Consider the following 12,670-nt stretch of genomic DNA (forward strand, 5'->3'; position numbering starts at 1 on the left):
ATAAGTGAGCAGTGACCTAAACCACTGCGCTATCAAGAGAAATAGTGGTTTAAGCTGATAGCGCAGTGGTTTAAGTCACTGTTCACTTATTACGCCTGAGCTGGGTTTGAGTCCTTGGCTTCACTACGTATCATTTTTCGCATATGTCTCCGTTGAGCTCCTTGTCAGTCTTGGTCGTGATGACATGGAATTAAAGTAAAAAATTAATGGGGTTGAAAAAGATTTATATATATATACATATATATACATATATATATACAAATATATGTACATACGGACTTCCATAGACACCGTCCTTCAAGATATTACTGCAACGCATCTCGCGAAAGTCAAGCGCCGCATTGGCCGCAAACTTTCTGCCCTATATGGTGGACCACTCGAACTGCCGTCAAGTTTCGACCACTTCCTCAACCTGAGCAGTATCACACTTACTGAAAAGCAGAGAGAGTTTCTAAACCTTGGTCTTAATTGCCACTACATGAGCAAGGAGAAACCACTAAATAAGCGCATCGAACTCGAGATTCTGCTAGACGACATTCAACACCTGGAAAATGAGAAGAAAGTCACTACATCACCAGACTTGCAAGCAGAAATCATCCGAGAGGCAAACATCACTAGAGGACATAGCCGCAGTTCCCTCCTTACACCCGAATTGAGGGCTGCTGCCCTAGAACTCAAGAATAACGATCAGATCGTGATCCGCAGAGCGGACAAGTCTTCCACTTTCGTTATTCTCAACAAAGAAGACTATCTTTCCAAAATGGCTTCCATCCTGAACGACACCACCAAATTCAAAAGAATTTCCAGAAATCCCACCAATGACATCAAGACAAAGCTCAACCGCCTAATTCGTGAAAATAACAACTCCAGCACTACAAAGCTCCCTTTGATAGAAGGTGATCATAAGCTTGGCTACGCTTATGGTAATGTGAAGACCCACAAGAATGGCCATCCCCTCCGCCCAATCATCAGCCAGACACCTTCAGTCACCTACAAGCTCGCTAAGCGCCTCAACGCACTGATTTCTCCGTTTGTCCCCGCCTACTTCAGCTTGAAATCTTCAGAAGAATTTCTTGACATCCTGAAAACGGCCCGCTCCTCCAACATCATGGCATCGACGGACGTTGAAAGTCTTTTTACGAATGTAGGTATTGACGATACTATCGACTTCATATGCCAACGATTATACCATCCGGAGCAGAAAATTGCAATCCCTGAAAAAACACTTCGTTTGCTATTACAGGCATGCACCAAAGAAGTTCCCTTCTATGGGCCCGACGGCAATATGAACGTACAATGCGACGGCGTTGCCATGGGGTCACCCCTGGGAGTGCTCTTCGCCAATTTTTATATGGAACATATAGAAGAAGAGATATTCTGGCAGCAGCAACATCCAAAGCCAGAAATCTACGCCAGGTACGTGGACGATATTTTTATCAGCGCTGACGCGGAAGAAGAAGTCGTAAACTTGATTTCCAAGTTTAAAACAAACTCCTGTCTCAACTTCACCCACGAGATTGAAGAGAACAACAAGCTTCCTTTTCTTGACATTTTGGTCCGTCGTGAAACCACTTCATTCTCTACAGAGGTTTATACCAAATCTACCAATCTCGGTTTCTGCCTTAATGGTGCAAGTGAGTGTCCTGAGCGATATCGGCGCAGCGTCATCAACGCCTTCGTCAAAAGAGCCCTCACCCACTGCTCAACATGGACCGCCACAAACGCGGAACTAAAAAGAATCACCATACTTCTTACCAACAACAACTATCCCATGGCAGAAATAAATAACGTCATACAACATCGACTAGACAACTTTATGCGTCAACAGGAACAACATTTAGCTACACAAAATTTAAAACTCTTTTACAAGGGTACTATGTCTTCAGCCTATAAGGATGACGAAAAAGCCCTCAGAAATATAATCTACAAGAATGTCACACCCACCGACCCGGCTCTAAAAATTGACCTCGTCATCTACTACAAGACACGAAAGACATCCAACTTGGTCATAAAGAACAGCTACCTACCCAAGACAAGTGATATGCAAGAGGTGAATACCGTGTACGAACACACATGCTCCAGTGGCAACTGCAGTCGCCCTAACTCCAAGTACATCGGCGTAACCACCACAACACTGTCGAAGAGGATCTCAGCCCATTTGCAGGACGGCGCCATCAGGAGGCATTACCTGTACGAACATGGGCTCGTACTCAAAAGGCACCACATGGAAAACAACACCACCATCATCGAGAGAAACAACGACACCAGACGAGTAAGAATGACAGAAGCGGTGCTCATTTTCAACCAAAAACCCGCTATCAACATCCAGCAACAGCCCGAAATGTCTTTACCAACCAGAAGGCAGAGAATGATTCCCGTGCGCTGATTGGCTGACGCCACCGCCCCGGGCGCTGCCCGGTGATCCACTCCCCACCGCTATATACCGTCCCACAGCCACTTCGATTCATTCTCCGTCATCAATTTGACCAGCCCACACCTCCTGAAGATGGCCAGTTAAGGCCGAAAAACGTCTCGAGAGATATACACCATGGACTTTAGCAATCTGCTTAAGAACCTGCTTCCAGACGACCGCACGTTGATGCGCAACTTAGAAAAGCATTTCTACAAGCATAATAATGCTATCGCAGCTGTTGACTTCAACAACGCATGCATATATATATATATATATATATATATATATATATGTATGTATGTATATGTATGTGTATATATATATCTAAGTCTAAATAAAGATATTCTTCTAAAAAACGCTGTGGACGTCGGGGACAGGTGGTATTACGGTGACACTTTGTCCTAAAAATATTCTTTGCAAATTCCTGGGTGAGTTTCAACTCGCTGATTGGCTGAGAGAGTGATGACGTCACGGCAACGGAGACAACTGATTGGCCGAGAGCGGTGACGTCGCGGCAACGGAGACGGCTGATTGGCTGAGAGCGGGACGAAAAAATAAAATTCTCCAAAATGTTTCAATGTCACGACGTCCCTAACCGAGTTGAACGGGGATTCGGCAAAAAGGTTACAATGACGGACCCTGTGACACGGGCCATCCCTGTAAGGGTATAAATCGCATATACGCGGTCGCGGGACTCGAGCGGATCTTTGGGACTCGAGCGGATCTAGAGGACTCGAGCGGATCTAGAGGACTCGAGCGGATCTTGAGGGCTCGAGCGGATCTACGGGACTCCACCAAAATATAGACTAAAAACACGTGGGCGTAAGTCTAAATAAAAATATTCTTCTAAAAAACGAAAATGATGAAAATGACGGAAATAAAAGAGGTGAATAAGTTACAGTTGTTTATTTTATAGCCTTTGTTTGAAGGTGGGGCGTACTGCGCCGCAGGCCAAGCCCCCCGGCGCAGGGGGCTTGTATGTATATATATATATACATATGTATATATATGTATATATATATATATATATGTATATACATATATATATATATATGTACATATATATACATATATATATATTTATGTATATATATATATATATATATATATATATACCATTAAAAACGACAGCAAAATAATTGTTAATCAACTTTTTTCGTGAGTTCTCAAGCTTGCGAAAAATAGATTTCTGGTAGAGGGAGAGGGAGTAAATCAAATTTCCAAAAGTTATAGGAACAAAGGTATGATGAACGCAAAAATGCAGCACAAAAAAATACATGAAATTAATACAAAAAGTACAGCACACAGCAAACAAAATACATGAAGTTAATACAAAAAATACAATACACAAAAACAAAATACATTATATTAATACAAGAACTACAGCACACAAAAACAAAATACAAGCACAATAAATTAGATATCAAGGCGTTTCGCAGATCTTTCTGCATCCTCAGTTGAAGTGAAGAAAAAGGAAAAGGGAGCATTTTTTAAACGGAATGAAAAGCACGGGGAAAAGTCACCATGATATAACTAGGGGGAAGTCCCTCGTAGGACCACGGAACACGGGGGAGATCACGGGGTGTCGTTTTTAACAAAATATGCCTTAGGGAGAATCTCCTGCCACGCTTCACCAACATATATATATATATATATATATATATATATATATATATATATATATATATATAAAAATATAAGTATATATATATATATATATATATATATGTGTGTGTGTGCATATTATATATATATATATATATATATATATATATATATATTCATATACATGCAATGTTGTCTCCAAGGATAGCAGAGCTGGCTATCAGTGACGAGAAGTAATACAATACAACTACATATTTGTACCTGGTTTTATCTATCTCTGTCAATCTATCTGTCTGTTCTCTCTCAGTCCGTGATTTTCTTTTGTTATTTATCGTTTCTATTTTTTCTTTTTTTCTTTTATGGTTTGGTGCAGGTTCCTATCCAAGTGTCATTAGAAATTTGTTCTGTCGAACAAGTGTGACACGTTCACTACATTCACGGCCAAACTATTCGTTCATCCGTTGAGATGCATTGCTGAATGTAGAACGTTTAGGACACAAGCATATGGCCCCCGGACGCTTGGTCTCAGTGGACATTTGGCCTCAGTGAACATTTGGTCCGACGGATATTCGTCACGACGGACATTCGGGCCAAAAACGTTTGGTCTGGAGGATATTTGGACCTTGGACGTTTCAGCTCCGGGCGTTTGGTCCATGGAAGTTTGGTCCAGACATTTGGCCTAGGGATATTTGGTCCACGGACATTTGACCAATGGACGTCTTGTTTTACGGATGTTTAAGCTACAGTCATTTGACCACGAATTTTTGGCCCCTGGACGTCTCATCTACGAATGTCTGGTCCTCGAGAGTTTGGTCCTACGGGCGTTTGATCCACGAACCTTTGGCCCACGGACATCTGATTCAGGGTTCAAACTTTCGCCAGACATTGAAGCTACTATCATTGTCACTAAGCAATGATCACGCGATGGGCATTTCAAAAACAACTCTTGTCCTACATCAATACCAAATTTCCCTTTCCGCTCCAGTTTCCTCTTTGTTACCTTTCTACTGCCTTTGTACTTGAGTAGGTTTCCAGTCAAGCGGTCAGAATTGCCGTTTATGTCGTGATCATCTGAGTCTCTCCTGTCTGTCTGTCTGTATGTCTGCCCGTCCGAACACATGCCTCTGTCTATCTCTTTGCTATCCCGTCTGTGTCTGTTTGCCTGCCTTCACTTGTCTTTACCTGTGTACTTAGGTGTGAAAAGACATCTGTTATATATTGCGTTCTTACTACAAATCTAAATACAATAATAGTATGTGATTTTCTCTGTCTGTCTCTGCCTACGTCTGTCTGTCTGTCTGCTACTGTTGTCTCTGAGTTTGTCTGTTTTTGTCTCTGTTAGTCTTCCTTATCTGTTTTTATCTGTCTGTTTGTTTCTGCATCTGTATCTGTCTCCGTGTTTATCTCTCTTGCCTATCTGTATCTATCTCTGTCTTTATCTCTTATACGCCTGTCTACTTGTCTTTATCAAACTAATCATTCCCATTATCCTTCTGTCTTCCTTTATGTCTGTCTGCAGTTACATTTTTCTTTCTCCATTTATCAATTTTATATTTCTCATCGTCTCTACCTTCTTTCGGCTCACCCCCTTCTCTATATATCGAGAGAATTTATAAAAATTCTCTCCCCTTTGTCTCTCCTTTCATCTCATATTTTTCAGTTGAATTATGGAGTTTGCCCTGATTTAGTTAAATCCCAAAGTTAGAATGCTTAAATCCATCTAAGCAGCTTCTATGATACTCCTCTCCACAACTATCATTTAGGTTCAATTTCAATTCGATTACAACAAATGCTCACAGTACATAAATTAGTATCAGTTTTTTTTTTATCATTTTAATCATAGAATAGGAATTTAAAATCGTTTGTTCGTTCTACTGGGATATTCTTTTTAAAAATTCTTATTTTTAATTGGAAGACTATCTAGAATATTTCTTATTGCCCAAGGGCTTCCCTAGGATAATTAAAATCGTCATGAGTATGTTCAGATGAAATCACTAAAGTATCGTTCGTTAAAAGGATACTTAAAAGAGAAAATATAGTAAAATAATGTTAAAATAATGATGATGGTAACCAAATAACACATCAAGGAAAGAGGAAAAGAGGAATATAAAGACTTGACACCCAAGACGACTGCATCTGGTGAGAGAAACCATCCCAAGGGGTCTTGTTTGGGCGCAAGTCATCCTAAGAGAATAACAAAATCAATTAGGGAAAAAAAAAGTAGGAAAGGAAGAGGGTGAAGAAGAGGAGGAGGAAAAGGAAGAAGAAGAAGAAGAAGAAGAAGAAGAAGAAGAAGAAGAAGAAGAAGAAGAAGAAGAAGAAGAAGAAGAAGAAGAAGAAGAAGAAGAAGAAGAAGAAGAAGAAGAAGAAGAAGAAGAAGAAGAAGAAGAAGAAGAAGAAGAAAAGAAGAAAGAAGAAAAGAAGAAGAAGAAGAAGAAGAAGAAGAAGAAGAAGAAGAAGAAGAAGAAGAAGAAGAAGAAGAAGAAGAAGAAGAAGAAGAAGAAGAAAAAGAAAAAGAAGAAGAAAAAGACAGAAAAAGAAGAAGAAAAAGAAGAGGAACAAGAAGGGACATACAACATATATCATAGAAAAATAAAATAGAGAATAAAAAAAAATGAGATAATGAAGATGAATAATGTACTATCGTCCTTCTTGCCCTGAAAGGTGACTGGCTGAAACGAGGTGATTGACGCTTGCGGGGGTTAGGCTCGCTATTGAGGTCATTCATTTGTAATGTACAATTACAATCCAACTTGTTCAATGTCTGAAGATGAACATTAGATATTACCCATACAGTAACTGTAATGTAAAATTAAACTGTATTGCTACATGTATAATATATCAAATGCATCAAGTTGAATTATTCAACGTGTTCAAAATATTGGTAAGTGAACTAAGCGATGGAATAAATGCAGATCTTAATATGATATTCAGAAAATTCTTATTATAGAATAGAAATGTTATATTTATAATTTCGGCGATTTTATATCACATAAAAACCACGATTACGAAAACTGAATATTGTATAACATCTACATGAAAAGAACTAACTGATAAAGGTAAGTAATGCATCTGTATATTATGGATACTATCACGTAATTTCTGAAAAGTCATCTCGCCGAGCGCTTGTCACACCTAGGCGACTAAAGTGAGTCCGTTTGAGCAGAAACGACTTACCTTACAATATTTTATTTTTCGAATCTCCAAATGTCAAATCGCTTTGCGTTATACATTGAGACTCTGACAAACTAAGACAAGTTAAACCTACACGAATATAAGACACATTGTTGAATTGTTCACAGGGAAATCTTGAATACTTTAAGCTTAGCCGTCTTCTAGCTTTTTAAATTCACAACATTTGTCGAAAATCTTGAATATGTGAGCGGGGCTTAAGCATCGTCTACAACAGAATACACGTTTGGCTCTCCGGGGAGTACGTGTATAGATGACGTTTGAGGAATTTTTATTTATTAATTTTAACGTTTGGAGGCTCATTTAGCACCCGTTAGAATAATAATTTTAGATTTCCGCACACACAGTTAATGAATGAGAAAGTGGGAGATAGAGGGTGTAAAGAGAGAGAGTGAAAGAGTAATATATATATATATATATATATATATATATATATATATATATATAGAGAGAGAGAGAGAGAGAGAGAGAGAGAGAGAGAGAGAGAGAGAGACAGAGAGAGAGAGAGAGAGAGAGAGAGAGAGATATGGTGTCTTCCGTTATCACTCTCTCTCTCTTTCGCTGCCCCGCCGTAACTATTCCACTAGCCTTTCCCTACACCATACATTCCTCTCTCTATCCCTCCACCCGCCATTTCTCTCTCTCTCTCTCTCTCTCTCTCTCTCTCTCTCTCTCTCTCTCTCTCTCTCTCTCTCTCTCTCTCTCTCTCTCTCTATGTATGTATGTATGTATGTATGTATGTATGTATGTATGTATGTATGTATGTATGTATGTATGTATGTATGTATTTATGTATGTATGTATGTATGAATCTATCTATCTATCTATCTATCTATCTATCTATCTATCTTTCTATCTATCTATCTATCTATCTATCTATCTATCTATCTATCTATATGTCTGTCTGTCTGTCTGTCTATCTATCTATCTATCTATCTATCTATCTATCTATCTATCTATCTATCTATCTATCTATCTATCTATCTATATCTGTCCCTCTCTTTACCCCCTCTCTCTCTCCATTTATCCCTCTCTCCTGCCATCTCTCTCGTTCATTCTCCTGCACACTTTTTACCATATTTTTCTAACTCTTCCACCCGCCATCTCTCTCTCTCTCTCTCTTTGTCTACCTCCTCAATCACACACACCCCTTTCTCTTTCCTACAGAATGTCTCACCATAATTTTTTCTCACTCTCTCTCTCCTACCCACCATTCCTCTCTCTCTTTATCTATCCCACAATCACCATACCCACCCCTATCTCTCTCTCTTTAGGATTTGATAACATTGAATATCATTATCTATTCAGCTTGAACGTAAGTGCTACTCACAATCATGGGTGGAAGCTCAATCCACCTCGTTACTCCTGTGACAAGGTTGGTGACTTTCTTACCTATAAAATCTGCAACATTTGGAATAGACTGCCAGAGGACGTGGTAAACAGTTCCTCAGTGAACAGTTCAAAAGATGGTTAAAGAAGGTGCTACATACATTAGTGTAAGTACTAGTATGAATCCACGGTAACCTTTTAACGATACCCCCTCGGTATGGATTGTAAAACCTTTTGAGGTACTGAGATTCCTTGTAACTCTCTCTCTCTCTCTCTCTCTCTCTCTCTCTCTCTCTCTCTCTCTCTCTCTCTCTCTCTCTCTCTCTCTCTCTCTCTCTCTCTCTCTCTCTCTCTCTCTCTCTCTCTCTCTCTCTCTCTCTGTATCTCTCTCTCTCTCTCTCTGTATCTCTCTCTCTCTCTCTCTCTTTCTTTCTCTCTCTCTCTCTTTCTCTCTCTCTCTCTCTCTCTCTCTCTCTCTCTCTCTCTCTCTCTCTCTCTCTCTCTCTCTCTCTCTCTCTCTCTCTCTCTCTATCTATCTATCTATCTATCTATCTATCTATCTATCTATCTATCTATCTATCTCTATCTATCTCTCTCTCTTTACTTCTCTCTGTTCCCAGTATCTCTCATTTTCTCATACAATAACTGTGTGTATGTGGCCATCTAATGGTATTATTTCATCGAGCGCCAAATGAGTTTCCAAACGTTAAAATGAATAAATAGAAAAATCCTCAAATGTCGTCTATATACGTGCCTGCCAAAAAGTCCAACATATATACTTGTAGACGTTGCTTAGACTTGACGAGGTTACCTTTCAGAAATTAAGTTATAGCATTCATAATTTACAGAGGTATTAGTTATGTTTATTACCTATAATACAGTTAGTTCGGTTCACGTTGATGTTACACAATGTTTAGTTTTCGTAACCGTGGTTATTATGAGACAAAAACGTCGAACTTGCAAATGTAATTTTTCTATTCTATACTAAGAAGAATTTTCTGAATATACTCATATTTATATTTATTTCATCGCTTAATTCACTTTCTCGCCAATCTTTATTTTAAACACGGCGAACAATGTAGTTGGGTGCATTTAATGCACTTTACATGTAACAATACAGCTTAATCTTACATTATAGTTACTGTAAGGGTTATATGAATGTGCATCTTCATATATTGAACAAGTTGGATTGTAATTGTACATTGCAAATGAATGACCTCAATAGTGAGTCGAACCACAGCAAGCGTCAATCACCTCGTTTCGGCCAGTCATCTTTCAGGACAAGAAGAACATTACCTGACCGAACCCAGCAGCACTAGTTATAAGTTTTGGCGATATATCCACAGTCATAAATTTGACAAAAAAATAAATAAATAAATAAATTGTGGTGTATCTTTGTACTAGTAAATGACACCCCAATGACTACTGCTTTCTTTGTTGCGAATACCTCAGCTGATTAGTAAAAATACACACCAAAGACACACTTACATAAACGTGGATCGAATCACAAGGCAACGCTCAGATATCGAATTCCACCCCAAGTCCCAATCTATTCTGTAACATATAGGGATTTGTCACCTATTGTAGACATTAATGTGTGTGTGTGTGTGTGTGTGTGTGTGTGTGTGTGTGTGTGTGTGTGTGTGTGTGTGTGTGTGTGTGTGTGTGTGTGTGTGTGTGTGTGTGTGTGTGTGTGTGTGTGTGTGTGTGTGTGTGTGTGTGTGCGCGCGCACGGGTTTGTGTGTATGTGTGTGCATTTGTGTATGTGTGTTGTGTATGCCTACATGTGTGTGTGTGTGTGTGTGTGTGTGTGTGTGTGTGTGTGTGTGTGTGTGTGTGTGTGTGTGTGTGTGTGTGTGTGTGTGTGTGTGTGAGAGAGAGAGAGAGAGAGAGAGAGGGAGAGAGAGAGAGGGAGACAGACAGAGAGACAGAAACGGTTTAGAAATATTTGGAATCGGTCAGAATAGCCAAAGAAACCCTCAACTCTTAATTGAAAAAAGAAAGAAGAGTAACAAATGTGTCTCTCAGGAGACTAAAGGACCACATAAGCCAAATCACATAACTAAATAAAACAGCCTATCGTTAACCAGAGCCAAATATATCTAAGGGCCAATCTAAGCTTTCAAAGCACAAAGAACTTTCTTTAGCTTAGTTAGTTTTCCTAGATTAAGTTGGAACAAAACCTACAAAGGACGATGTCTTGAAAAGCTTAACTAAGCTTGTAAACTAAACAAACAGGTAGTTAAGGAAACAGCTGTTTAAGAGCAATTAATCTTTATAAGTATAGAGTTATCTTCTAGGTTAACTTCTATTGTATAGAATCGAAAAATGGAGATCAATCTAGAAAAATATATAATGTAAATTCTCGTAGACTGGCAAAGAATTTTTTTTAGGGCTAGCCAGAATAGTATAAACAGAATATTCTACCGTTCTAACCCTTTCTTCATTATTGCCTTTTGGTCTATTTGTCATTTGTCTCCAGTTTCAAAAGAAACTTGGAAATATGAACTCATATTTATTTTTATGTTTCTTTTTACACCAAAACACAATTTGTTCAAAGGACTAGTAATCATGACACCAGGAGACGATTTTGTTTATTTTGTAAAGTTTTGTATATTATTTATATATTTTACTGATATATTTATGTTAGCATATTTTGTTAATCTGACTGTTTTCTTATCTATATATCTTAGTTCATTAATCAATCGATTTATTATTATTTATTTATTGTTTTGTTTTTTTTTGCTTAATAGTTATATACCTATTTATTTAGAAAATGGAGAAAGGTTAGAGAACACAAAAAAGCGCGGACGAAACAACAGAAGACAAGTTCGATTAAAAAAAAAAAAAGGAGAAGAAGAAAGGCGACTCAACAAAGTTTGGGAAAATAAGGACGAAAAGTCAGGAAGAGCATGAAAGACCAAAGGAATGAAAAGAAGAAGAAAAAAAAAAATCTCAATGAGTTCAATCAAACAAAGAATTGCCAAGAAGGAGAGTATTAACTCTTTAAGTCACAAGGATTGGTGAGGTGAGCTCGAAGCATAGGTTGAGAGGTTGAAAGGTTGAGTGGTTGAGAGAGGAGGAGAGAGAGAGGATGAGAGCGGTCGAGAGTGGTTCAGAGAGGTCGACACTGGTTGAGAGAATATATGTGTGTATGTATGTATGTATGTATGTATGTATGTATGTATGTATGTATGTATGTATGTATGTATGTATGTATGTATGTATGTATGTATGTATGCATATATGTATGTATGTATGTAAGTATGTATGTGTGTGTGTATGTATGCATTTATGTATGTATGTATGTATGTATGTATGTATGTATGTATGTATGTATGTATGTATGCATATATGTATGTATGTATGTATGTATGTATGTATGTATGTATGTATGTATGTATGTATGTATGTATGTATGTATGTATGCATGTATGTATGTATGTATGTATGTATGTATGTATGTATGATGTATGTATGTATGTATGTATGTATGTATGTATGTATGTAAGTATGCATGTATGTATGTATGTATGTATGCATGTATGAATGTATGTATGTATGTATGTATGTATGTATTTATGTATGCATGTATGTATGTATGCATGTATTTATGTATATATGTATATATTTATGGATGTATTTATGTATGCACGTATGTATGTATGCATGTTTTTATGTATGTATGTATGTATGTGTGTATGTATTTATGCATGTATTTATGTATGTATTTATGTATGTATGTATGTATGTATGTATGTCTATTTAGTATGGGAGTATCTATAAGTGTGCGTGCATATCTCGATGTACCATTGTGTGTTTATATTGCATATGTGAAATTTATTTTTCCTTCTCGTGATTACTTGATATATTATGATTATTCAGAACTGATTATAATGATGATGTATAAGCTATGTTTTAATTAAGTTTATAATTCATTTAATTATAATTTTTTCAAACGCACTAATCTTTATTATAACATATTATTTATGATTACTTATAGTTTAAGATAGGTTACTACCTTTTATTTTTTCTTCATTATAATATATAATAATTCTAAACATATTGTAATTTTTTATTTACACTATCTACAATCAATCATTTATGACTATTTTTTTTATTCGAAATAGA

General features: G+C 37.5%; 1 protein-coding gene across 1 annotated transcript; it reads left to right on the forward strand.

The window, feature by feature from the left end:
- The first annotated feature begins 265 nt into the window (after positions 1-265).
- LOC143039314 (uncharacterized) lies at positions 266-4,701 on the forward strand. The gene is made up of 2 exons (XM_076209192.1): positions 266-1,291; positions 4,435-4,701. Exons 1-2 carry the CDS (start codon positions 266-268, stop codon positions 4,699-4,701), a joined length of 1,293 nt encoding a protein of 430 aa, XP_076065307.1.
- Positions 4,702-12,670: the final 7,969 nt, after the last annotated feature.

This window comes from Oratosquilla oratoria, chromosome 26 (genome assembly GCF_046742065.1).
Source record: "Oratosquilla oratoria isolate Oo_2021 chromosome 26, ASM4674206v1, whole genome shotgun sequence".
NCBI lineage: Eukaryota > Metazoa > Arthropoda > Malacostraca > Stomatopoda > Squillidae > Oratosquilla > Oratosquilla oratoria.

Coding starts and splice junctions, on each gene's coding strand:
- LOC143039314 (XM_076209192.1), top strand. CDS start 266: ATGTACATACGGACTTCCATAGACACCGTCCTTCAAGATATTACTGCA. Junction 1,292..4,434: donor GGCCCGACGGCAATATGAAC/GTACAATGCGAC, acceptor CTGTCGAACAAG/TGTGACACGTTCACTACATT.